This window comes from Pollicipes pollicipes, unplaced genomic scaffold (assembly GCF_011947565.3).
Source record: "Pollicipes pollicipes isolate AB1234 unplaced genomic scaffold, Ppol_2.1 Scaffold_7231;HRSCAF=8579_pilon_pilon_pilon, whole genome shotgun sequence".
Taxonomy (NCBI): Eukaryota; Metazoa; Arthropoda; class Thecostraca; order Pollicipedomorpha; family Pollicipedidae; genus Pollicipes; species Pollicipes pollicipes.
Window position 1 is genome coordinate 39,729,410 of NW_023597034.1, and position 27,816 is coordinate 39,757,225.

General features: G+C 64.8%; 1 protein-coding gene across 1 annotated transcript; it reads right to left on the reverse strand.

The window, feature by feature from the left end:
• Positions 1 to 760: 760 nt before the first annotated feature.
• Positions 761 to 27,629, reverse strand: LOC119109407 (equilibrative nucleoside transporter 1). The gene is given in 14 exon segments (XM_083287628.1): positions 761 to 935; positions 1,872 to 2,074; positions 2,507 to 2,628; positions 3,402 to 3,570; positions 4,181 to 4,327; positions 4,750 to 4,770; positions 4,772 to 4,807; positions 4,810 to 4,838; positions 5,320 to 5,465; positions 8,059 to 8,198; positions 9,452 to 9,533; positions 22,566 to 22,765; positions 26,928 to 26,994; positions 27,536 to 27,629. Coding segments are annotated over 13 exon segments (1,449 nt in total). The 5' UTR covers positions 26,952 to 26,994; positions 27,536 to 27,629; the 3' UTR covers positions 761 to 805.
• Positions 27,630 to 27,816: the final 187 nt, after the last annotated feature.

Sequence of the window (27,816 nt, forward strand, 5' to 3'; positions counted from 1 at the left end):
CCATGCCCGGACCTGTGGGGCGGCGGCTGACAAGAAGGCGGACCACCCGGGCCCCCAAGGCCACCGACGGCCCACGCGGGCCGAGAACGAGACCGAACACCGCCGGCCGGGCGGCAGCGAAACGAAAAGGCACGTGCGCTAAAACAACAAGCAGAACAAGCCACTCAAGTAACGAAAAAATAACGTGCGCGACAAACCTGGCGGAGCACCACAAAATACCACAGATCCAAACAGAACGGCGCGGCCGGCGGTGGCGCCCGCCGCGGTCTTGACTGAGCTGCTAACAAGCTAACGCAAACAACTTCATCAGGTGAGCCGCGCACCAGGCCTGGCTCCTGCGCGCGGACGCGGACGACGACAGCGACAGCGACAGCGACGGTGGCGACAGCGGCGGCGGCGGCGGTGCCCGGGAGTTCGTGAGATCAGCAGGCTGCCGGCGATGACACGGGACCCAGCCATGCTGGCGCGGCCGGCCGCTGCAGGGTCGGGCGAGCGTCCGGACCGGGTCCAGCCGCCCGCCCCGGCGTCCCCTGACCCGACAGGTGACGCTGCGCCGACGCCGCGTCACGCGCACTGCACTGCGGTGGCGGGCCGCGGCTGGCCGCCCGCCACGAGAGCCGCCGCTTCGTGAGATTGCGGACGGGAGCTCCACGCGCGGCGCCGAGCCACGGGTCCGTCGTCGCAGCGCCCCGTCGGCCGGCGGCGGGGCCCCGGCGCGCCGCCTCGGTCCTCGCTCGTCGCGCGCGCCGACGCCCGGCGGAGCGCGACGCCGAGAACGGCGCGGCGTCCTCCGCGCCGGCGGCCACTACGCGAACCGCACGTTGCGCACGAACCAGGAGAGCACGAGCGAGAACTGGACGCCAGCGCAGACGCCGGTGACGAGCGCGGCGGCGCCGAACATGCCGGCCGTCGAGGCGAACTGGGGCTCCACCGTCCTGCCGACGCACACAGGGGCGAGGTCAGGGCCGAGCGGCGGCGGGGGCCGAGCGGCGGGGAGGTCCGCCGCGCCGAGGACCGCGGCGGGCCAGCTCGACTCGCGTGTGATCGGCGCATGGGGTAAGCGATCACCAGTCACGCAGCACAGGGGGTACACGATCACCAGGCTCACGTAGGAGACGGCCGGGCCCGGCGAGCACGCGCGGGGATGGACGAGAACGCCGAGCTGCTCCGCAAGCGGGCGGTACCTGGCGCAGTGGCGGGCCGCAGTGAACCAACGAAGACGTATGGCATCGATAAGTTTTCGTCGAAGGGAGAGGGGGCGGGGCAACGCGTTCCGACATATTTCTGTTTGACTTCCGAGAAACCTGTTGAAAACCCAGTGACCCCACTACTGGTCTTTAGAGGGCCCATCACACTGTTCAGGCGGCGTACCAAACTAAGAACATGCCGTCCAAGACTGTCCCTCGGAGTGTGTCCCTGACTCACCATCCAGCATCACAGAGCAGGCCCACTTCAGACCCCTCGATCGACCGCCTAGCAACGCCTCAGATCCGTCCTTCTACCAATGACCTGGATCGGCACTAGCCACTGACCCGGGGCAGCACCAGCCACCGACCTGGAGCAGCACCAGCCACTGACCTGGGCAGCGCCAGCCACTGACCTGGGCAGCACCAGCCACTGACCTGGGCAGCACCAGCCACTGACCTGGGGCAGCACCAGCCACTGACCTGGGCAGCACCAGCCACTGACCTGGGGCAGCGCCAGCCACTGACCTGGGCAGCACCAGCCACTGACCTGGGCAGCACCAGCCACTGACCTGGGGCAGCACCAGCCACTGACCTGGGGCACCCCCAGCCACTGGCCCGGGGCAGCACCAGCCACTGACTTGGGGCAGCACCACTCACTGACCTAGAGCAGCACCAGCCACTGACCTGGGGCAGTACATCATGCCGAGCGACGAGAAGTAGCCTGAGCTGAGGCCAAGCAGCACCACCATGCCCCAGTAGGCCCAGTCGTTGTTGATGTAGACGGGCGTCAGCCGCTCCACGTGCACGGGCAGGTAGTTGCAGAGCACGAAGTAGGGGATGAAGGCGAACCGCAGCACCACAGGCAGCCAGAGCCAGCGCGGCGTCGGCTGTGGGCGCGCGCCGTCCGCGGCGTCATCACTCGCCCGCAGGGAACACCGCGCGATGACGGCAGTCACGCCGGGCGAGGACCAGGCTTTCATACAACGGCAGAGCTCGAACACGTCGCCACAAGCCGCGCGGCGGGACGGGACAGCATGTCAGACCACTTCCAATTACGAACACGCTGATGACGGCCTGCGTCTGGTTCCGCACCGCGCGTGACGCGACGTTCTGAGTCACGTGGCGAAGCGCTCCACCGAGACTATACCACCGACAGCCTCGACGGAGGGGGAGGGGGGGGGGGGGGCTGCAAACTTCAGCATCTCAACTTTTCAAACTTCAGCATCTCAGGAGCAAGGCGTTAGAACCGCAGAACAGGAGGCCATCGACGCCGCGCCGCACGTGCGACAGAACGTGGTGCGGGGCGCGCGTCGACGCACCAGCACGAAGAACATCGGCAGCAGGTTGCCGATCATGGCCGTGGCGTTGAAGGTGAGGAAGCAGAGGACGGCCGCGAAGTACTTGGGCGACACGATGAACTGCTCGTCGACGGGCTTGATGTCTGCCGGCGTCCAAACGCGCGTCAGCTCGGCGCGAACGGCGCTCGACGGGGCCGACTAGCAGGCAAACACACACGTCTGTGTCCATCGCTAATGCTCGCACGGAGAAGCGTGATTGAAAACGAAGTCACCGGAAAGACCACGGCTAATAACAGAGAAAGCGAAGAGAGTTAGAAAACAAGCCAAGTTATGGCACATCTTGCCCGTGGCGTACCTATTCCAGTTAGCACGGAATACAATCCACTGGCCTTGCCCACGAGTAAGGTACGCTGAGACGCGGCTATCCACCAAATCTGACTGGAAAGGAACTAGCAGCGTACTTCACCTCTAATCAAATACCATATCGAGTATGGATACGCGACAATGATTACCAACGGGATCACTGGAATGGTACGATGGTTAAAATTCTCGCAGCGTTCAGAAAGCTCGTCAAATGCACTTCTCGGCGTTGCCCGTTTTTTAAAACACGTCGCAGGTCTTTTGGCCGCCTCATCAACGGTGATGGGCAAATGGCAAATCCAGGGCAATGAACAGCTCTGGGATTACATCGTTAATAGCTCGCCTGTCACACGTGACCTGGCCATCGGGACAGCGTCCATCGCGGCGGGCCGGCGCACGTGCCGGCGCTCAAGCCGGACCAGTGGGGCCCGCCCGGAAGCGGCGGCGGGGGAGTGCTCCCGGGACCAGAGGGACCCGCCCGGGAGCGGCGGCGGGGGAGTGATCCCGGGTCCGGTGGGACCCGCCCGGTGGGTCCCACTGGGCGGGACCAGCGCACCTGCCAGCACCGTCGGAAACACCGACAGCGTGACGAAGAAGGTCAGGAACACGTTGAGCAGCTGGGGAAAGGCCTTCTTGAAGACGTGCCAGTAGGGCACAGCCGTGGTGGGGCCGCGCGCGTCTGTGCCCGAACGGATCGACTTCAGCTTGTGGTACCGGTAGAACCGCTGAAAACGGCCCCTCGGTCAGCCGATGACGGCCGGCACCGACCGGCCTACCGCTGTCCGGCTGCAGTCAGAACCGGCCACATCGACAACATCACACGTGAAGTCATACCCTGCCACCAGAACCTGATGTATGTGTGCGGCACGCGATAATAACAAATCTGTCGATCACACGGCTGTTAACAAAACACATGTCAGGCTGTTCTATCGCCGCAAATCCGGCACGAAATGAAAACAACATTCTACGACGAGCAAAATTTGCATTTGAGCGTTCGCCGCGGATATTAATCGTACATACAAAACCTGATGGTACGATACAACCCACCCGATATTTACTGCGCGTTGAGCGGTTTAACTGCAACAAGAGACCAGGCTCTAATAGCCCCGGAGGCACCATGCCACCAGCTCAGACTCAATCCCAGCCTCAAACCGCGGTCCCAAACGCGTTCGCGTCCCCCGCTTCCCGCTGATGACGCTGCCGATCCGGCCACTGTCGATGGACCCAAACCCACAGCCTGACGTCAGTGCAGGTCCTAATACCGAGCACCGCACGGCCGTACAACAGCCTCCGATTCGAACACATCACATCCGGCCGCCGCCGACGGCGACTCACGCTCAGCGGCAGCGCGAAGTAGGTGTCGAAGCAGGCCAGGAGCACGAAGAGGGCCGTGATGAAGTAGTAGATGGCGGCCGTGCGCGGGTTGGGCGCCATCGCGATCGAGAGGATGTTGATCAGCGCCGTGAACGTGCCGCTCACGTTCTGTCCGACACGGCGGGGGTTCAGCGACGGCGGCGAGCGGTACAGCAAGGGGCGGGGGGGGGGAGGGGGCGGGCGCCGAGCGGACCTGACGCCCTCAGAGGGGGCCGCTTGGCAGTATACGTGGCCAAAGTCATGCCGATAAAACCCGTCCGTCACGCTGTGGTGGGAAGAGATGGGCCACTTCAGACAATATCGGGCGGGGAGACTGGAATTACGGTTTCCAGGCTAAGCACCCCTGCTCCGTCCCTGCGCGCCCGCCTCTGCTCTCTGGCGTATCTGCCCTCGCGCTCTCTCCGAAACGCAGGCGGGCAAACACACATCAAGACTAACCGGCACCTAATACCACACAAACGACCGGACTGGCACAGGCAGAAGGGGAGGGAGCATGAGCTGGTGACCGAGGAGGAGGGCGGGGTACGTACCGACCCGAGCACCACGGCTCCAGGTGTAGCGGAACGGAAGGCGCGCCGCCAACCCGTACTACCGGAGTTCTGGTAGATGCCGTTGGCCACTGCCGATGGAGAGCTCAGGTCAGGTCAGGTCAGGTCAGGTCATGTCAGGTCGGGCGACCCCGCCAGACTCGTGGTCAGACCCAGCCGCAGTCAGCCGGGAGGCTATACCTAGGAGTCGCTCACCAGGAGACGTGACGCAAAGCCGCCATCCAGCCCCGATCCCGTCCGTTGACAGAGCCGTATGCATCCACTGCTTCGTTAACATATTCACTCGCACGCTGGATCTCAAGAGATCTTCTGATATCCAAGATATGAAGAGATCTCAAGAGCACACACTGCGGAGACTCGTCGAAACACGCGGCGCCGTGAACCTTTCTCTGCGGGGACCTTTCAGTGCCCTGTTATAATGAGCGTGCCCGAGAAAGGGTTACGGACACCTACAATGACATCTTGTACTTCGACCTCCATTTCAGCGTGCTCGCGCCGAGCTGATCATCATTCCAGCGACCCGCCTCGTATCTCCCTGCGGGAGGTGCTCACCGTTGAGGATCACCACCGAGGTGATGGTGGTGAAGAAGAACGGACCGGGCCAGCTGGACGAGTCCACCATGGCCAGGATCACGGTGAAGATGAAGATGGCCGTGATGATGCACAGGCTCCAGATGATCCGCCGGGCCAGCGAGCCGCTGCCAACCACAAATGGTCACACCCACCGTCGCACACACACGCGCACGCACGCACGCACGCACGCACACCCACACACCCACACACCCACACCCACACCCACACCCACACCCACGCACGCGCGCGCGCGCACGCACGCACGCACCTGCACGCCGCACGCACCCACACCCACACCCGCACGCACGCACGCACGCACGCACGCACGCACGCACGCACGCACGCACGCACGCACGCAACCACAGCAGACGGCCGCTCGTTAGATCCGCTGGGCTAAACCTGGCTGACAGATGCACAAGCAGCGCCAGGCGGCCAAACAAAACAGGCGTTGCTCCGGCTATGACAAACAGGTGAACAGCGAACGTTCGACTTGGTCGGCTGGGCCTAGAGGCCCTCAGGCTGGCGGTGAAGTTGCCCGGGGGAGCTGAGTCGGCGCCGTTCGAGCCCGTCCGCTTGCGGGATGTACGGCGCCCGAGCACGTGACGCTGACGTCACCGGTGACCCATGCTCCCCGGCCCGCACCAACGGACTGTATATAAACTGCACGTGTGCACACATGGCAAGTCAGCTGTTTATGCGAGCCTGCCGGACCTGGTCCGCCCCCAGCTCATCTCATCGGCACAGAGTGGCAATGCATGCGATCCAATGTTTCCGCCGCGAGGGACAGCGTGCTGGAGCGGCTCGTTACTCGGCGTGCCAGGGCCGTACGGGCGCGGCGCAGGCGACCTTCCAATCGGGTAAGCGGCGCGAATCCAGCGACAGCGCGGCTCCGGTCGGCTGGCCGAGAATAGCCGGCCGGGACGGGCGCGGAGGTGGCGCAGCGGCGCGGGTCCCGCCGCTGGGACGGCGCCCAACACACGCCGCCGCCGCCGTCATCACGCGCGGGCGGCCCAGCGCCGGCGGGCCGTCTGCACGCGCCGCCGTCGCGACCGACAATCAGAGGCGGGAGTCGACCGGCTCTGGTGCCGGGATTGGATTCGAACTGGACTCGGCCGCGGTCATGTGAGAATATGTCGCCGCCGATGAAGGTGGACAGACGCGCACCCCGCTCAATGCAGACCTAATCTTAAGCTTTCCGTGAGCGCAGGCACTGGCGGTGAGCAATGACGTGAACGTCGAACCCAGCGCGGCACCCGATGGCAGCAGCTTTGGTGGCATCTGGAGACGATCCTATCCCCGCCCGATACAGCTAGAGCAGCCCCGACAGCAACCAGGCCAATACAGCCCGAGTGGCCCACATCTTGCAATTCCCCTGGCCTTCCCATCTCAACCAGGTCGCCATAGAATTTGCGTGTCCCCAAATCACCTCCCACCTCATATACAGAAATATATCGATGTGTCCACCTCCACCAATATCTGGACGATCGGAGCCCAGCTCCAGCCAGCCAGCGCTGGCTGTCAGGCCCCCGCCGTCGCTGCCGAGCCGTCTCGTCACGGCCGTTTTCCGGCGACCGGTGCCTAACGGGCCGAGCGCTCAGCTCTTCAGCGGGCGCCGGCCCAGCGGGCGTTTCCAGGAAGCCGGCCGGGCGAGCGGCGGGCGGCGGACCGCGGGAGGCGGGCGGCGGCGGGCGGGCCGACCGGAGCTCGTTAGCCGCCGAGTGACAGCGCCAGAGCACGGGCGGACCCGGCGGCACGCCCTCCCAGAGTGCCGCCGTGGGCCGCTGCGTGCGGCAGCCTCCAGTGGCGAGTCCGCCCCGCCGTCCGGCGCCCGCCGCAGCCACGCGCCCTGCGCCCGCACGCCGCGGTCCTCGGTCCGGCTGACCTGCCGCGGTCCCCGGTCCGGCTGACCTGCCGCGGCCCTCGGTCCGGCTGGCCCGCCGCGGTCCTCGATCCGGCTGACCTGCCGCGGTCCTCGGTCCGGCTGGCCTGCCGCGGTCCTCGGTCCGGCTGGCCTGCCGCGGCCCGTCGCCGCAGCGGCGCGCCTGCCTCGTCCGGCCGCGGCGCGGCGCTCTCGGCGAAGGTCGGCCGTCGCCCGCCCGTGACGGTGACGGATGTCACACTCGGCCCGGCTGTCACCCTCGGTCCGTCACGCGCCACGAGACTCTCTGGCTCTCGCCCGATCAACACACGCAGCATCAACACTGCGCGGCGCCGCGCCCGGCACTCGGCCAGACGCGCGTCGAGGCGAGCTCGCCGCCGGCGCCCAGGTGCGGCCCGGCCAATGCGGCGCCGCCCCCGCGACACTCCCTCTCATCGGCGGGACAGTGTCCCTCTCGCCTCTCCGCAGCATCACCTGCACACGACAGGGGCACCGCGGCCGGCCGGTGGTGGCGCCTCGGCCGCCGGCAGACGACAGGCGCGCCGGCGGCCTGGACCGCCGCCAGAGCAGAGGGAGAGGATCCAAGAGGCGGCGGCCGCGCCGTCACCGCCTGAGCGGGCCACACGGCAGCCGGGAAACGCTCTTCAGAAGAACGTGCGGATCGTCTTTCTGTCTCTCACCGCGTGTCCCTCTCAGGAGTGTCTATTCGTGTCTGATCTTGTCTAACACCATTCGTTTGCCGTTATGTTTTGTCTGGAATATGATGACCCAGCCGCCTGCGCCACCCCGGTCCCTTCAACACACCGCGGCAGCGGCCTCGGCCAGCGCAGCGCACTCACCCCATGCGGGCGAAGACGTTGACCCAGTTGATCATGACGCTGGGGATGTGGGAGGCGAAGCCGACGTACGGCAGGAAGTTGGTGGCGTACTCTGACACCACGCCGGTGTACTCTGCCGACAACTTGTAGTTGACGAAGTACTGCGGACACCGATCGAGATTACAGCTGGGGTGGCCGTAGGGCGGCCGCCACCGCTGAGAAACACGGCCTGGCAGTACACCGGAGCGAGTGATGCCAGTCAGGAGACGTCACATGGGGTCAGGGTCACGTCAGGGTCACGTCCAGGGTCACGTCCACACACTCGCAGACATCGTCTGGCTGGCTGTGACATTCTCGTCTGTGTTTCACAATGTTAGCAATCCTAAGACTTGTTCTGATCATTTGGCATCACAATGCCGCTCGCCGCTATTGCGGCGGGCGACGACGAGACAACAGGCCACCGTCTGTGTCGTCTTCTCTTTGAGTCGCTCCGTCGTTTCACTTCCAAGCATCTGCTGAATATTTGGCACAAGATCTGTGAGCTTTTAACACAAATTTCTCCCACCCCGGCACAGCTGGAAATGGCGCCAGTGACACTTCCATTTGTCTGACCCCCATCCCTCCCGCTCCCCGCCGGCCGGCCGGCTCGGGTCAACATGCCACTGCTGGGGGCCCAGCAGACGCCATCTGACCCGAGCGACGCCCGCGGTCGTGCAGACGGCCGGCCGAGTCCGATGTCTCCGGCAGACGCCTGGAGGGGCCGCGCCCGCCAGAGCGCCGGCTCCGAGTCAGCGGACCGCCGCGGGACGGAGGGACCGGGCGAGCCGCCGCCGCCGCCGCCGCCGGCCGAGGGGGGGGGGGGGGGGGGGGAGGAGTCGCCCGAGTGAAAACGGCGGGCCGGAGGCGAGCCGCCCCGCGCGAGTGGCTCAATACAGGCCGGTCAGGCGACGCGGCGGCTCGATTAAGCGCCGGCAATTTCTCAGCGTGATAAATCTGATGTGTCTGACGTCATCCGACCATCCCGATCGGACCAGCATCGGCTCTCCCCACACAGCTGGACGGTTGCCATGGCGACAGCGTGCCTCGCGGCCGCCGTCGCCGGTCGAAACGCCAGTGCGCGCTAATGACACGGGGACAGCCGGCCCGCAGGCGCGGCCGGCAAACAACGCGATCGGCGGGGCCGGCGCTGAATAAAACACCGAGAGCGGGGGACAAGATGCACGGCGAGACGGCGGCAGGATCGTAAACAAACTACGACAGAGCCAGGCCTCGGCAACACAGAGGGCGCTGCTGGCAGCTCCGCAGCGCAAACACCCATGCGCGTCTGAAGCTCAATATCTCCGTCATCGATTCCGCCGAGACGTCCGAAGCCAGCGTGCCTGTGCCGGGACGGAGCGGCGGCGCATCGACTCACGTCTTTGGCGGTGATGAACATGTTCCATGGCATGAGGGTGCCAATGCCGTGCAGCACGAACACCAGGTAGATCAGGAAACACCTGTCGAGCACGGCAGACGTCAGCAAGGCACCGCTGGCAGACGGGCACAGGGAGGAGCTCTTCTTGGCGGGCACCGCTGGGGAGGACTCCCACAAAAGACCGCCACCTGTGTACTGAGAGCATGATGCCACTTCTATCCCAAGATCACACAGCTGTCTGGGTGACCGGAACGTGGTCACGTGACGCGCTCAGTTTACGAGAGGCAGCCGCGATGCCGCACCGATCCAGCTTACGAAAGAAAGTGTTCCTCATTTGAAGACATGGAAGCAACGCCAAATACGATGGAAAAGCTCATTTATAACAAGCGGTACACTTTTGACTGGAAAATGCCGGCCGAGACAGCACAATTTCAGCTTTGTGAATGTGTTCCTCAATAAGTCATTGTTTGATTATGTCATCGTACCTTGCAAAACACTGAAAAAGGGCAAGATGATGGCCGTTATATCTGGAAACCGTGCTAACGACCGCCAGATATGAGCGACTCGACAAGTATATTCTTCTTGGCCTCGATCGCCGCATGGCCGATGGAATGGCATTATTTGAATGACGTTGTCAAGACGTCATGGACAACTGGGAAAGATTAAAATAGCCCCCGCCCCGAAATAGTCTGCACACCTTCGCGGGCGTTTAGCCCAGAAGCTTCAAGAGTTTGGGCGTTAAAAAGGGCAGGGCTGCGGACTGCACCGGATGATCTTCAAGATGGCTGTTTCAGTCCAAAACCCCACCCCTATCTGGAGCACTCCCTTTAAAATCAGGACTTGCGCTATGCACGCGTGTCTGCTCTCATTTGCACTTGCCCCCCTGAGCATCTCAGAACAAAACCGATACCCCTATGCCTGTCTGAGCGGCTTTCCTGCATGACATCCCGCCGGTCATGCCAGCTGACCATGTCCGGGACCGGACCGGGTGATGTCACAGGCCTCCCTCGGCGGCGCAGCGCGGCGTCAGTGGGCGGCCCTGTTCGGCTCCGCCTCGCATGCGTACGATTCGCCGTAATAAGCCACGATCAATCGGACGTGAAAGCCGTCCTGGCTCGGCTACGCGCGCACCCTGAGGGGAGCGACGAGCCCGGCTCTCGGTGAACAGGACACAGGGCGGGGAGGCTGCCCTCGACGGGGGCTCCGAAGGGAGCGACGAGCCTGCCCTCGGCGGGGCTCCGTAGGAGTACGAAAGTCCCGACGGCCCGTTTGTGGGGATCTGGAGACAACCTTGGTGGGGCACAGTGTAGGTAACGGGGGCAGCCCCGCGGATCTCGGGCGTGGCGCAGCCTGACCGCAGGGCGGATTGGTCCGTGTCACGATCGGCCGGGACTGCTCCCACGTCACAAGCCCCCCCCCCCCCACACACACAAACACCTTACCCTACCCTAGCCCAGCCTAGCCTAGCCTAGCCTAGCCTAGCCTAGCCTAGCCTAGCCTAGCCTAGCCTAGCCTAGCCTAGCCTAGCCTAGCCTAGCCTAGCCTAGCCTAGCCTAGCCTAGCCTAGCCTAGCCTAGCCTAGCCTAGCCTAGCCTAGCCTAGCCTACCCTACCCCACCCTACCCCACCCTACCCCATCCCACCGCACCGCACCGCACCGCACCGCACCGCACCGCATCGCATCGCACCGCACCGCACCGCACCGCACCGCACCGCACCGCACCCCACCCCACCCCACAGGCGGGCCCTCCCAATGGGGCTGATCCGCCGCCGAGAGCTTCGAGAGCAGCCTCTCGGACCGGCCGCGGCGCAGGAGGTCATTATCCACACTCCGGGCAGTGACCGTGCTGATTTGGCCACGTCGGCAGCCAGCCAGTCATCGTCCCTAATGCGCCGGCCCACAGCGGGCTGCCTGATGTAGTGCGGCTTCCCGCTCCCCCCCCCCCCCTTCCACGCGCGACCGGCGCACTGGCGAAGGCCTTCCGACCCAGCTATGGACATCGATGAATCATGTGAGCTTGTTGAGTGGTCTTGCACTGCCATTTTACACGACAACCAGCGGTGCTGGCGTTACATTTAGAAACCACGTCCGTGTAAAGAGTCGTTCTCCCCCCCCCCCCCCCCCTGCTTACCTTGCGCTCTACACCAGTCAAGTCAGCAGCAGTAATTTCGACAATACGCATCATGTGTATTCACACCTGGTTCTACTCGCATCATTTTAGAACACGCTTTAAAACGCAATTTGTCAAAACGGCACGTCTTGGCAGGTTTCCTCGCACTCACACCTCTTCATTTCCGCTATTAACCGTGACAGTGGCTGCTCCAGCGCCGCCGCGCAGGGCCGGCGCCTATGGGCTGTCCACCACCGTGCGGAGCCGCACCGGTGGTCCGCCGGGGCTGTCCACCACCGTGCGGGGCCGCACCCGTGGCTCGGCCGAGGCTGTCCACCACTGTGCCGGGCCGCGCCCGTGGTCCGGCCGGGGCTGTCCACCACCGTGCCGGGCCGCACCGGTGGTCCGGCCGAGGCTGTCCAATACCATGCCGGGCCGCACCGATGGTCCGACCGAGGCTGTCCACCACCGTGCCGGGCCGCGCCCGCGGCTCGGCCGAGGCTGTCCACCATCGCACCAGGCACCGCCAACGCACTGCATACCTCAGCCGACATGCCTCCGGCGCGCCTCTCGCCCACGTCCTTCGTCGCCGGAGCACAAACATGATATCATCGCCAACAGATGATGGCCGTCCATCAAACAGGGCGGGTCAAGCCCAACAGCGTACAAGAGCTGAGCCACACCGGGCAGAGACGAGCCGCACCGGGCAGAGGTGGGCTACACCGGGCAGAACTGAGCCACGCCGGGCAGAACTGAGCCACACTGGGCAGAACTGGGCCACACCGGGCAGAACTGGGTCACAGCGGGCAGAACTGAGCCACACCGGGCAGAACTGGACCATAGCAGGCAGACCTGTGCCAACGCGGGGAGTAAGCCACATAAGACAAAGTAGAGCCACACCAAGTTCAGCTGAGCCATGCCGGACAGAGAAGAGCCACACCGGGCAGAAACGAGCCGTACCGGGCAGAGGTGGGCTACACCGGATATAGCTGAGCTACACCGGGCAGAGCTGAGCCAACGCGGGCAGTGCGCCACACCAGGCACAGCCGAGCCACAAAGTGCAGAGCCCAGCCACACCGGGCGCAATTCCGCAAATCAAGAAGCGCATATCCCTACGGCGCAGCCTGGAGCCAAGGTGGAAGCTTCAGTTCACATCAGGACAATCCAGCCACGGCCCTGCGACCGGGAGGTCCCGAGTCCTTCCGTCGAGGGAGCAGGACCGCGTCGGTGCGGCTCCAGCTCCAGCGGCGTCTGCGCAGGGTCTAAACGGCTTTTCCATGGAACACATTATGTAATGTTCAAACCATTACTTTTCGCGACCATTTCCCCAGTGTGCTAAATTTCGTTTGCCAGTTCCCCGTTGTGATAACTTGAAAGCATATACCATGTGAGACGGCACTACTGTGCAGGCGGCGTCAGCGGCCGCTGACTGGCCGGTGACCCGAGGTCGGGCCGCCGCCGGGTCGAGCCGCTGACCCGTCACGGCCCGCTGGCCGCCGCGCCGGCCGGCCGACCGCCGGCTGTGGATCTTGGCAGGCCGGGTCGGCCGGGGCCGACTCTGACGTCACGGCCCCGTTGCCAGCGGGCAAACGACCTGGAGCGGCCGGCCCGACCCAGCCGGCGACGCGGCGGCGGCGAGCGGGCCGGGCGCGGCGGCGCGGCGGCGCGGCCGGGCGGCCGGCCCGGCGTCCAGACCGCCACATCAGGCGGCTGTATTGACACGTCGCAGTGCATACCGCACAGGCCGGCGACGGACACCGTACGTCACGAACAGGAGGGCTTCGGTGGCCGGTGACGAGTTGAAGGCCGGCGCGAGACTGGAGAGGCGCGGACCAGAGCGTGACGAACCCAGCTGAGGTACCGGGAGTGTGGGAACTGGACGCGCAGACGAGCCGCTGGTCGAACGATCCCACCGGCACGAACGGTCACTCGCTGCGCAGTCATGTTTGCAATTCGCTGACAAGTGAGGCCACTGAGCACTTCCAGCCCGGCATTGAAGGCAACGTGACTCAGGCATTCGAACAGGGAGCCGGTGACGGACTGGGAGGGTAACCGCACGGCGGGACCGCCCGACGTGTCCGCGGGGCGAGCCGATGTCCAGCAGCCGAAACACAGCGACAAAACCTCGTCGGCAGGACTTCTCGAATCACGTGTCGGGATCCCGTGATAAGTTACGGGTCACCAGTGTCGCCTCATGTGTCGCTGACCCTTTTGACGGCACCTGGGCATGTGACGGCTCGTTGTGTCTCTCGCAAAGGCAGCAGCGCCGGCTCCTGAATGTAAGACGGCGGATTTGGACGGTTTTTCCATGGAGCATGTTATGTAATGTTCAAACCATTACTTTTCGCTGCCCTCCCCCAATGTCCTTTGTTTCGTTTGTCAGTTCCCCGAGATGACATCTTGCCAACATATAACACATGTGAGACAGCACATCTGTGCAGGGGTGTTCCCATTCAGTTGGGAACTGCCCCCGGCTTTGAGCGGAAAGTGGATCGAATTTAGATGGAACCGATTTTAGGGGCGTGAGTTGGGGGAACGTTGAGTCATTTGTCTTGCTCATCCCCTTCTCATTTTCCAAAACTTCGCGCCTGCTCCTGCGGTGGCCGCCTTGCGGGGTACTGGCGCTGCCTGGGGGACCGCCGGTAATCTCAGCGACCCACGGCTTGGTGTGTGAGGCGCCAGGAACAGGACCGGACCCAGACACCTTCCCCGCGGCCGCTGGGGCAGGACGCGGGACCGGGACTCGGCGAGCCTGCAGAGCGCTGAACGGCTGCAATTACCGTCCCCCGCCCGTCCCGGCCGCACCCCCGGCTCCGCCGCCGGCCAGCGCACAGCGACCGACCCCAACCGGTTCTGCAGCGGCAGCCTTGTAAGGGCGAGTAGGCCCGCGCGAAACTGCGCCCCGTTCTCACCGACACGGGGCGGTCGCGCACGACGGCGTGACACCGGCGCACCGGGTCACAGCGGGTTCAGAGCCAGATGAGGGGCGGAGGCCAGGGCAGCCCACGCAGCGTCCAGACAGGGCACGGGCGCGGCCGTGGCGGAGCCGAGAGGCGGCTCCACAGCGCCGCGACACGGCTCTGTCGGCTCGCATTACGCGGGTCAGACGCCCGGGTCGCCGCGGGTCGCGTTGCAGGCGGGCGTCGCTGCGCGCCACGCCGGCCGGTGACCCCCTGCGGCAGGAGCGCAGGAGCGCGCCGGCCGCGCCGCCGCCGGCCGGACGGCCAGCGGTGGGGCGCCGCGGCCGGTGAGGCGGTGGAGCCGGCCGGCAGCACCCCGTCCCGCCGCCCCGCTGTCTGGCCGCGGCACAGCGGCACGTCCAAAACAGGCCGTTGTGACAGGTTCCGCGACCGACCTGCCCGGGCGGCCGCCAGTGGGACTAAGCCGGCCGGGAGCGCGCGCGGTCCGACGGCCAGTCGCTCTGCTAACACCGGCGCCGCGGACGGCTGCTGGTCCAGCAGACTGGGCCAGTGGAGGACCGGGCGGATCGGGCGCACAGGCCGGCGGCCACCGCCGCGCCGGCCGAAGGACACGGGGCAGCGCGCGCTCCCTCGATACTATCGCCGGTTCGGATGGCCGATGCTATCACGGGCGCGTTTCGGCGCGCGTGCGGCGTGCGGTCAGGCTCGCGCGAGAGATCGGGCGGGGCGGAGCCGCCGGGGGCTCGCGTTACGGTGGATGGGCGCAGCCGGCCGCTGCCAGCACGCTCAGCACGTGCAGAGGGCTCCCTCGACGCCAGGCAAGATACGTTAGCGCTCCAAGCGTCGGTGGCAACGCTGCCGGTCGCAAGCCGACTGCGTGAGGACAAGGAAAAAGGCGCTCCGGAGCTGACGCGGCGCGGCTCTGCGGCGACAGAAGTTCACAATGATGTGGAGCGTTCTCGGCCCGGTTGGGAATGACCAGTTTTTTAGAGCGACGGCAATCCGTTGCCCCAGACGGTCTTGGTGCCATTTTGCAGAACGACTGGCAGTCAGACTAGCGACGAAGACACGGGCGGTCGATTACAAATGCATCCAAGTCCGTCTGCACCCTGCCGCCGTCTCAAAACGCTACCACACAGCCGAAGACGCAACCACCAGGCGAAGCGGAGCTCGAGGCGACTTAGTTCAAAGGAAGCATCGCTAGCTTAAGGACAGGCGCAAACGACAGAGACCTGCGTCGAGGCTAGCTAGCCGCTCAAGCCCGGCTGCCGCAATCCACAGCGAAGCCAGCCAACGCCCCTGCGGATGGGGTGACTGCAGCTCTAGCCAACAGCCAGGGCGAAACGGACATCACAGCTCCAGCATCACAGCGAAACTAGCAGAACACCTACAGCACGACAGACCGCATCTCGCAAACCGCCGGGATGGGCGCGCGCGGCCGCGCCACCACTCACTTATCGTGCGGCTCCTCCTGCAACGGCAGCTCCTCGACGTCCGAGAGGCGCATCTGGTCGTAGATGCGCTTGGAGGCGTCGCGGCCGCGCTGGGCCGACTCGGGGCCGGCCTGGCGCGCCAGCGTGCGCGGCGTGGCCAGCGCCGAGCCGCTCAGGTCCTCCTGGCTGGCCAGGGGCGCCGCGGCGCCGCCGCCGCCGCTCGGCCTCATCGCGCTGCGGCACACCGGCGCCGGTCAGCGGCCGGCGCCCGTCCTCGCCTGTGCTCGCCCGGCCTCGCCCGGCCTCGGCTCCGGCGCTCGCGGCCGCGCCGCTCCCCGCACAGGCGCTGGCCGCCGACGGCGTGACGCCGGTCGGAGGAGGCCACAAGTGTCCGGCGGGGCGGCCGGCCGGCCAGCGGCGATCGATCCCCGTGTCGCTGTGCCCGGCGGCCGGCGGCGCCCGGCGTCTCCCGGTCGCCGGCGTCGATTGCAGCACGCGCCGGCGGCGTCGCCCGGCAGCGGCGGATTAATTCATTCGCCGCACCGATTACCGCCAAGCAGGATGCGCGCGGCCCGGCTGGCAACGTCCCAGTCCCTCCCAGTCTGGTCAATTTGGCGCATCCGCCAGCGGACGATCTGATTTCGCTTGCAATAACAGAACCCTATAACAAAATCCTGCTGTTAATGAAGCGCAACGCGAGCAGCAGCGGCATCCATCAAGCGCGAGCAGCACACACGCTTCGGACAGCGCAGGGCGGACAGCGGTGCACCTGGCCGCGTGACGCGCGCACCGGTGACGTCACGGCTCTGTCGTGCGGGTGACGACCCGCACGCGTCACGCGGTCGATGTCACGCGGTCACGTCACGTCACGCGGCCGATGCGTCGACCGACGCAGTTATCGACGAGATATTCGCTGGCCGTTCGCTCGCGGTCCGCGCCGTCCGCCGCCGTCCGCCGCCACTACCTCCCGGCTGGGCCGGAGCGGTGAGAACTGCCAAGAGAGACTACAGGGACCAGGAACGACTACACGAACGACTAAGAGAGGCTACGGGGAACGGCTAGGAGTGGCTACAAGGAACAACCAGGAGCGACTACGGGGAAATGCCAGAGGCGACTACGGGGAAACGCCAGGAACGACTTTGGGGAACGGCCAGGAGCGACTACTGGAAACGGCCAGGAGCGACTAAAGGGATCGGTTAGGAGCGACTACAGGGAACGGCCAGGAGCGACCACAGGAAAAGGCCAGAAGCGACTACAGGGAACGGCCAGGAGCGACTGCTGGAAACGGCCAGGAGAGACTACAGAGAAATGCCAGGAGCGACTACTGGTAACAGCCAGGAGCGACTAAAGGAAACGGTTACGAGCGACTACAGGGAACGGCCAGGAGCGACTACAGGGAAAGGCCAAGAGCGGCTTCAGGAAACAGTCAAGAGCGACTCAGGGAAGCGGTCGGGAGCGAGCGGCAGCATGTGCGGGTGCAGGGAATGGGACGAAGGAGCAAAGGGGTGTCGACAGGTGAATAGGGACAGGGCGACAGTTAAGTACAGAGCAGGCAAACAGGGACAGAGGAAGAAAGGACAAGTAAGGAGGTAATACATGTGCCCGAACCACACGCGCAAAAAACGGGGCCCGAAAAAAGTCGCGAGTATATCAGTACCGCGCTTTGGTAGCATCCCTGATGAACGCCGATGCTGCTAACCCGTGGTGATGTAACGTCGCGCCGCCGCCCCCCCTCCCCTCCCCCCCCCCCCCACACCCGTCATTCCGCCGGCCCCAAGTGTTACTCGGGACTAGAGGTGCAAGTGCATGCCAGGTGGTCTTCCACCTGGCACGTGTTTGTCACCCGCTCGTTGAGCCGACAGGAGCCGTTTGAGCATCGCACATGCCGCCGCTGCCGGCTGACGTGACTGCGGACCGCGTGTGCGTCCCGCCGTCCGCCAGCGGGACGCCAGCTGAGCGGCTCTCGGTGCGCCCCGTCAAACCAGCCGGCGCCCAGCGATCAAACAGGCGGCAGACATTGGTCATCGTGGATTAGCGTCACCGGCATTATCACCCCGCAGCTTGCTTGCTTGCGAGCAAGATAACTGATCACGGCACGTCAAACACCATTCATCCAGGTCGGTCGCCGGCGCGCTGTCGCGCCACGAGGCGCTTCGCGTCCCCACAACCAAATAACGCCCGCACTTTTGCGCGGCTGCGCGGCTGCGCGGCACGCGATCCGGGCCCGGCGGCGGCCGCTGCGGCTGCAGAGACCCGCCGCCCAGCCTCGACACCGAGCCCTCCGCCGCCGGCGAGGCCGTCCCTCACGACAGCAGGAGGCGGCGCGCCGTAAGTTACGACGCCCCGCGGTCAGCCTCCGCCGCCCGGGAACTGGAGCAAAAACGGCCGCGCCGGCCGGGCCGCGGCGCCGCCTGCGAGACGGCTACGCCGGCGGGCGGGCCGACACAGCGTCCAGCCAGAGCTCTCACTGCCAGACGCGTGACCGCGCCTCTCGAGCGCGCGCTGACGCCACCGCCGCCGCCGTCTGACGCGATCAGGCACCGCGGGTGCGGCGCCGAACAAAACAGCCCGCTTTCCGTTTACCTACTCCACAGCACGGATTTCGTTTTGAAATTGTGACAGCGGCGCCTGTCTGATAGCCCCGGGGGGGGGGGCCGGCGGGGGGGGGGGGCAGGGGGGGGGGATTTTCACGCCAGCGACGTCCCCAGCGGCGCCGCTCGGTGTATGGCGCCGCGTCGTCCGGCCGGCACCAGACGTCCGCCAACGCCGCGGCCTGACCGGGCGGACGCCGGGGGAGCTCACAGCCGCACCGGGCCGCGGCGGCCCCCAGCCCAAATACGGCCACAGGTGCTCGTCGGGCGGCGGGGCGACAGCGGCCGGGTCTGTCAGGCGCCCGTTCAGCCCGGTGACGCAGCGGCGGCGGCGGCGGCAGTAACGTAACTACGCCGTCTGTCGTGGGAGTACGGCGGGACAGGTGGGCGGCGGGCGGCTGGGCGGCTGGGCGGCCGGCAGCTTAGCAGCGGCTGGGCGGCGGCGGCGGCAGCGGCGGCGGCGAGGGCGGGACCGCGCGAATCAGACAGCCACTTCGCCGTTAAAGCGAGGCCAACGCCGCCGGCGCGCGCTCACGCCCACACCCACACATACACATACACTAACGTCCGGCCCACGCGCACACGCACACGCACACGGCGCGAGGTCACGGCGGGCCGGCAGTGCGCGGAGCGGCCGGCGCGGGCGGGGAGCACCGTCGGCCTACTGCGGCGGCGGCCGGGGGGGCGGGCCGGACACGTGGGCCGCGCCGCCGACGCCGCCTCCGCTCAGCTGACAATCAATACCGGCCGGCCGGCGGACGGGCGGCGGCCGGCCGGCCGGCCACCACACCTGGCACGCGCCGCGGGTCACTGGCCGCCGCCGGGCACGGCTCGTACCGCGCTGACCTGGCGCGGCCCGGCCGTGACAGGGCGCAGGGAGACGGCCAGCGCAGCACGCCCGCAGAGGAGAACAGGCCCGGACAGATCGCCGGCGTGTGTTATGACGGCGCGTCAAATACGTGCGCCGCGATAAGGGTGATGTTTTCCGACGCCGAGGAGATGGCGGGTGACACTAAGTGATGCCTGCACCTTCGGAGCTCCGTTCGTCCCATGGATGCGGAAGCCAGTCGCCACAACGCGAAACCGGTCACGAACACGTGCAGCTGTGACATCAGAACTACGACCACCTTGATGATGATGATTTGAGCCTTGGGGCGCTCGCCGACTACCGTCGTCATACGGCACCCGGTAATCGGTGCATGAATGCCACAAAGTCACGAGTCACGACGCTGCGCCGCGTTTTCCGGTGCACCGAGGACAACCGCGCACCCCTGGCGGTGGACGCACTGCTGACGCCCCAATCACACCCGGCTACCAAGGACAACCGCGCACTCCAGGCGATGGACGCACTGCTGACGCCCCAGTCACACCCGGCTACCGAGGACAACCGCGCACTCCTGGCGGCGGACGCACTGCTGACGCCCCAGTCACACCCGGCTGAGTAAGTCTCACTCGGCAACGTTTCGGCTTGCTCATAAAAGACATCGCTGGGGATTACGTGCGTGGACGGTTTTCCGTTAGGAGCGCCCGCATTATACAAGTCCGTAGGGCTGTCACTTAAGTTCTACCACTCCAGTTCAAGGGATAATTTTACCTCTGGTCATCTTACTCGGACAAGACTGCGGATAGCCTTAGGTGCAATGCCAGAACGGGACCGTCCCAGGCCAGGCCGACCCTATCCTGGCCCGCTGCCAGCTGACCTTGTCGAGTCAGTCGGGTCAAACAAGCACCAGTTCGTGGTCCGTGCCCCGCGACGCTGACCTACAATGTCAGCATGTTTCTGCTGGACTGCCCATGTGACAGTTACACAAATACTTCCGCTGTCCCCGTTGTGAACCAGGCTCGGTGAATTTCCAGACGAACTTCTCAAGGCTAGATCATTCGGTGCAAGTGCAGAGTAATTCCGGGAAAATCGGACCCCGCAGTCTTTCCACCGTCTTACGGCGTAAATGTTATGCATGCCTGCATAACTATTTGTTTTGTGTACGTGGGCATAACACATTCATCATGCATGTAAGCATGTATGTGTGCATGTCCGTATGTATGCATGTAACTCTCAAGTTAATTACCCGTCGGTGATAGCCGTCATTTTTGTAGCTGACCGCCGTAAGGTAAATCGTGGCTCACTTAGTCGCCAGTCCCCGCCTGAACATCTTTTCGCTGTGAAATCAAAGCTCTACCATTGATGTTTCGCCGCAATCTGAATATCATTAATCGTCCAACAAAATGACACCACTGGCCCACCTACGGAACAAGGTAAGTCAGGAGATTCAGGCAGCCTGGATGTTTGCCTTCAAAACACCACTAATCACGATTTAAATCAACCGCGATCCGGTGTTCAAACAGCCTCATCCAAAATCAACCCCTCCCGCATGTGGACACGGGTCATGAGCCCTTGAGCACGCGTTGGAATGCATCCGGCTCATATGAGACCTCCAAAGGTGAGTGAGACCACGACGTATCTCGGAAACTGTCCCCCACAGCGCGCGCAAGTATCGACTGACGAGCCCCGTCCGCGTTCGACGAACCGTAACTGAGCTGACGCCTCACACCGCCGTCGTCTCGTTCAGGCGGAGCACCAGAGCGATAGAATCTGGTGGGACACGACGGACTCCTCTCCCCCGCTTCGGCTTGATTACCCGGGTGGCCGCCACACACGCTGCACGCCCGGACGACGGTATCAGCCTCGCGCAGCGATAGAGGAAAATCAATGACCGCCAGCCGCCGCCGCACGACACAGGCTGGCGGCGGCCCCTCCGTGGACGGCGCGCGGCTGGGTCGCAGAGCTTTGACTCAGGTGCGGGTCGGCCGGCGGTCCGGGCGGGCGCGCCTCGGCGCGAGGGTCACACCGGGTCACGGCCGGCGGGAGGGGGAGGGGCAGCGGGCCAGTTTGGGAGCGGCCGGCCCGTGCCCCGTCCCGCTGCCGGTCTGCGGGACCGTGCCGGCCGTCCGCCGGCACCGGCGGCGCGGCAGCACGCCATCGGGCCAGGGCCTCTCGCCCGGCCGGCACCGGGCGACGAGGGGCCCTTCTCACGGCCGTCAGGGTCGCCCGTCATCGGCCGGCAGTCGGCGCACACACACACACACACACACAGAGGTTCAGTGGCCCCGGCTCGGGCGGCGCCGGGCGGCGCTCAGGCGGCGCCGGCTCGGTACCGCTGCGAGCCGTGCGAGTCGTTTCGACACGCGGTAACGGCCCGAGCACGCGTGGCCGGGCGGGGCGGGGCAGACCTCAAAGCGGGATCGATGGCGGACAAAGGGTGACGAGCCCCGCCGACCGAACCGGGCCGGACCCGAGCGCGCCGGCCGGTCCGAGGCGCTGTCCGCGGCGCCGCCGCAGCCGAGCCCAGCACGAGCCGGGGTCGTCGGGCGTGGCGGCCGGCCGGCTCGCAGGCGACGCCCGCGGCCGCCCGTCCCTGCACGGTCGCACGATCACCGGCCGGCGCCACACCCACGGCAGCGACGGGGCGGTGCGGCCATCACCGCCGGCATCCCCGGCTCTCCGGCCGCGCAGGACAGCCGGGGGGCGGGTGTCACACCCTGCTGAGCGGACGGCGGCGCCCGTGCCGTCCTTAGGCCAGCCGCAGCTGCCGGCCGCGGTGGCGGGACCGGTCCGTCCGCTGACCACGAGGGAAGGAAGAGAGGGAGCTGGGCGGTCCGCTGACCTGCGCCTGACCTCCCCGACCCGGCCCAGCTCCGGACGAAGCGGAAGCTGGCGGGGCGGTCTCGTCGACCAGCGCCGGCCCTACGCGCCCTGGCAACCCCTGGCCTGTCCTGGCGATGGAACTGACCCGTTCCAGGCAAAGAAACAACCTGTCACTGACCTCCCTTGTTAGGACCGACCCCCGAACGGTATACACTAATCACCTAGACTGAGGTCACTCCTGGCCTAACCTGTCCTGGAGACAAGCTTGACCGGTCCTGCCCTCCAGAGATGGAGCTGACCACACCTGACCTGACCTGCCCTCAGGAGGACACACCTAACCCGTCACGTCCTCGGGTGACGGACCTGACCCGCCCTCGGAAAACGCCCTGACCCGTCCGGGAGACGGCACTGACCTGTCCTCGGGCACCGCGTCGTCGGGCAGCTTCTCGGCCGTCACGTCCAGGAAGTTGAGCTGCTCCGGCGGCACGTTGCTGGCCTCCCAGGCCGGGCTGAGCTTGACGGGCTCGTCGCGGGGTGTGTACGACCAGCGGCCGCGGCGCCGACGCCGGGTCCACGAACGGGTGCGACTCGGAGGACAGCTGACTGCGGTCACCTGGCGGACGACAGCTGACTGCGGTCACCTGGCGCGGGGCCGCACGGCCGTCGGGAGGGGGGAGGGGGAGGGGGCACCGGCGCTCAGGCAGCGGCGCGCCTCTTCCAAGAGCAGAACCGGCAGAGCGGCCGGGCAGGTGTGGGTCTGTGTGTCGCGGGGGACGAGCTGTGCATGCGACACGTCTCGAGGGCCGCTGGCGCGGACAGCGCGCTGTCAACAGCAGCTGGCTGGGAAGGACCCGCCGCACCAGCCCAGCATAATTCGACGACATCTGGACACGCTCAGGGCGACGAGACCAGCACGTGCTCTCGCTTGCCTACGATAGCCAATGACCGAACACGGCGCGTCGCACACACTGGCAGCCGGAAGTGGCAGCGCAGCAGCCGGCGACAGGCATCAGCAGACACCCAGCAGCACAACAGGCTACCGCAGCCGAGGGGAGACCGGTTGGTGGCGTGCGGCGGTCGGCTAACACGCGGACAGGGCAGGCGACGCCGTCCGCCGATAAACTCTCGCCACCGGATGGTCGCGCCCCGTGTCCGGGAGACTCCAGCTCCCCGGGTGTTGCGGCGCGCTGCTGCTCCGGCGTCCCGCAGACCGGCTCCAGTCACAGCCCCCTCCCCCCCTCCCTTTATACTGTGCCGGATCGCATATCCTCAACAGTTCACGGCATCATTTCTGCATCCTGTGACTGAAGTTGCCGCCTCGTCTCGCCCTCGCGGCCTCTCCGCAGACGCGGTCGCACAGCGGCGCGGCGCGGGACGCACGGCCGCGGCGGGATTCGAGGGCACGTGACGTCCTGTCTATGTCTATGTCTATGTATGTCGTGACGTCCTGTCTACCAGACGCGTGACACAGCGGCTGAGAACGCCCGGCTGGCGACGCCACGCGAACTACGGCGCCGATCCCTGCCCCGGCACGACCACGGCGCCGTCCGGCTACGATCAAAGTACACCCGGTCCCATCTGATGACAACGACCCCACTGGAACGGACGGTACAGCCAACGGCAACAGCAGCCTAACGATCAGTCTTTAACTGTCATAAATATTTTCTCTGCCAGACCATGAGCTACGTGTTTCCATAACAGTTTACGTAAGGCAGAGTTCCACCGGCGGAGAGCCCTGGGGAAGCGAAGTGCTGTAACCCACCGACTCTGTAAACACTCCAAGCCCACTGCAGGAGCCCCCGGTTGCCAGACCACAAATGACGTTGTGTCAGGGCCGAATTCCGTACGTGAATGTCATGCCATGCCACCAGACCTTCATAACGAGAGCAAAGGGTGCACCGCCCCTGAAGGAGGCGGTGTGGGGCACTAGGAGACTACCCCTGGCCGTGCAATGCAAGCACATTGCACGGAGCTCCGGCGGGGCTCACGCTTGCAGCGCAAGTAAAGATCGCGGCGGATCTCATACTGCTTCTACCATCAGTAACACGGTGCCTTTGTTTACCAAGGTTATCGGTGTTTACAACGTTCTGATATATTTCATGGAGCAGTTACAAAGTTGGGTCGCTGGATGTTGGCCTCAGCTCATCCTCCTAACGACGCTCTTAAGGAACACCCGGTTGAGGAGTTATCCCAGGCTTCCAAGCCTCACAAACTTGAAAATGCGTGCAAAAGGCACGAAACACGAGGAAGGATCAGCAGTCGTATTCCTCTCATCTGATAAAGGAGTGGTCGCCCGGCATGTACCCCCTTTTCCATCCTTACAACTCAAAACGGGGCTTCGGGGTTCCCATTTGTTAATGGTATGGATGATATCGTACAAAATTTGGAAAGGCCCCACGCTTTAATGCTTTAAGGCCGCTTTCAGCAGCTTGCCTGCACGGCGCCCCCGCCAAACCCGGGAATGGACGAAACGTGATCGTAAGACGCACTTTGTTCAGAATGTGACGCGCTGCTCAATAAGTTATTGATTTTTCATACATGATACAGAAATAGCATCATGCAACAAACAAACATGCACACATCTAACTTGCTTTCCGGCGCGGGCGGACTTCTTTGGGAGCTGGCGTCGCAATGTCTGGCGCCCCTCGTGGCGGAAGGACGACGAACGGCGGGCCGGCGCCCCGACTCGGACCCGCCACGGCTCGACGCGCCGCTCTGGGCGAACACTCGCGCCAGCTGGGCTGAGTCGGCGCCTTTACAATTCTCACACCCACCCGGGACACTTGTCAAGCTGAAGTTGGCCCGGCCTCCTCCGGAGGACAGTAAGACTTAAAAGAGGGAAACGACTCCGCGGAAATAATGCAACGGTGTGTGCTTTTGTACGTACGCTTAAGGTTTTGGGCTATCTTCTCGTCCGGGCTGCACGTCCTCTTCTCCATAATCCCAAACATCTGTACTCAATCGCCTTGTTGTGGCCGTGTTGGGACACCAGTATGTCATGGATGCGGCCCTGGGCGCGAACCAGGATGTGCACGTGTTTAACTTTCAACAGCAGACCGAGAACCACTCACGTGCTTAGTCCTGACAAAGGGCCTTGGCCCTGACAGCAGACTGAGAACCAGTCACGTGTTTAGTACCGGCGGCAGCCTGAGAGCCGGTCACGTGCTTAGCCCCGGCAGCAGACAGAGAGCCAGTCACGTGCTCACTCCTGGCAGCAGACAGAGAGCCAGTCACGTGCTCAGTCCCGGCATCAGACAGAACTAGTCACGTGCTTAGTCCTTGCGACAGACTGAGAACCAGTCACGTGCTCAGTCCTGGCAGCAGACTGAGAACCAGTCACGTGCTCAGTCCTCGCAGAAGACTGAGACCATCCAACGAGGCTGCGACCCCTGATCAGCTGACAGGCCCGGTCTCGGCCGACTGCTTATCCTGCGGCTCTGGTTCCCGCCCCGTGGCGGCAGCAGCCGCCGGTCACTGGGGTCACCAGCCCCGCCGCCGCCGCCGCTAATCGGCTGGGTGGGCCGCGCCAGCCCGTGTTCCGCCCAGCTCTGACGCACGTGGCGGCCCCACAACCGGGCCCCCAGGCCTCGCCGACTGGCGCCACTCCAGACGGCCCACCGTCCGCCGGTGACCGGAAGGGCAGCCCCACAGGCTGGCGCCGCCGCCGGCACCATCCGTCTGCAGCGCGGTCCAGTTCGTGCCGCTGGGACCGGCCTAGGGCCGCTCGGCCTCCTCCGCGGTAAATCCACGTCCAGACCGGGTGGGCGAGTCAAGGGATCGGGCGGACGCATCACGGGACCAAGCGGACGCGTCACGGGACCGGGCGGACGCGTCATGGGACGGAGCGGACGCGTCCTGGGACCGGGCGGACGCGTCGCGGGACCGGGCGGACGAGTCACGGGACCGGGCGGACGCGTCACGGGACCGAGCGGACGCGTCCTGGGACCGAGCGGACGCGTCCTGGGACCGGGCGGACGCGTCATGGGACCGAGCGGACGCGTCACGGGACCAGGCGGACGCGTCACGGGACCGGGCGGACGCGTCACGGGACCGGGCGGACGCGTCGTACGGGCGGACGCGTCACGGGACCGGGCGGACGCGTCCTGGGACCGGGCGGACGCGGCCGCGGCGTATCCCGTCACAGGGGCGTCCCGGCGTCCCAGTCGGCCGGCAGAGGCCACGGTCCCGGCTCGTGCCGTGACCGAGCGGCGTGTTCCGGGCCGCAGCCGACGCCACAGGCGGCCGTCAGCCGGCGCAACAGCTGCCGTCGCCGGCCTAACAAAACAGCACGACAACGTCGACCGCCACCGCCGCCTCGCTCCGTCAACAGGCGAAGCTGGACCGGCGAACAGAGCCGGAGGCGGCGCCCGGCCAACGCGGCGACGCCGGCTGGACGGCGACCTGGGCACCATGCCAGTCATTGAAATGGCTCGATGAGCTGCTCTCACAGGACTCATCACATAGATGGATGAGAAGCGGCTGCAGCGTGCATGGACCTCCATCCTTCACATGACGCTTGTGGTGGGGGCTCCAGCGGGTGGTCTGCCAGAATGGCAAGCTGGTTTAAAATCCTCTGACTGGATTTGTTTGGATCTGGCTGTAATATCACAGTAGTTCCAGCTGGCAACCACAATGAATAACTGCTGGCTGCTTTTGAGGGATGCTACAAATTTTACCCAAAGCAAGATGCAAAAGAAAAAACACCTGAGACACTGAGTGCTGTTGATACTTATGAGCCTGCTGCACCTGGACAGTAATAAGAAAATCAAGCTTACCTTCCCTGGATGCATCCAAATCATATTTTGTCCTCATGGTTGTCCAGCAGAACTGCCCAATTTTATCCTGAAAGTAGTAGCACTGTTAACTGGCACATATTGCAAACACGTAGTCAAAACAAAGTATGGATGCAGGCTTCCGTACTCTTTGAGCCAGTAATGCAAAGCAAGGTCTTAGCTAGGTTTAAGTAGGTTTAGCTAGGTTAGCTAGATCTGTTTCTTCCAGCCATCAATGCAGCCTCTCTTAGATGGAACAAGCCTGGATTTAGTGGGTTGAATGTAAACAGATGATTTGGGAGGGAAGTAATGAAAGTCAGTGGCCATTGTACCTACTAACCATGATTTACAAGTTTCCAAAAGCATACTTCCCACCACTTTCACTCCCTAGGTCCCACGCAAAACGAATCGTGGCACTGACTTTTGTCCTTGTGTGGTACGGGTCCACAGCCACATCACATGGCGGAGTTGACAGAGCTTCCCAACAAAGCACCAGAGCCCATGCCGGCTCAGTTTGGCGAAAGCAAACAACTCTACCATTCCCCGTTCCATTCCACATCAGAAGAACTGATCACAGACCACACACGTCTTCCCAACCACCAAATACCTACCCACGCGACCACGGACCCACCCCGCGCCGCGACCAACCGAGTCCACCAACACACCACACACCTAACACGTTCCGCACAGCTCGGTGCCGCCCACTCCCACGCGCGCACGGGCGCAACGCATGGGGAACACGGAGAAGATATCCTGTTCGGTACCAGACCGTTTCTGCTGTCATTGCCTTAGGGCATGATAATAGGCGCATCCAGGGACGGATGTCGTTCCAGCTGTGGCTCTTGCCATGTTACCATAGCTCTGCTTGACGCTCCTTTGAAAGCATTTTGCA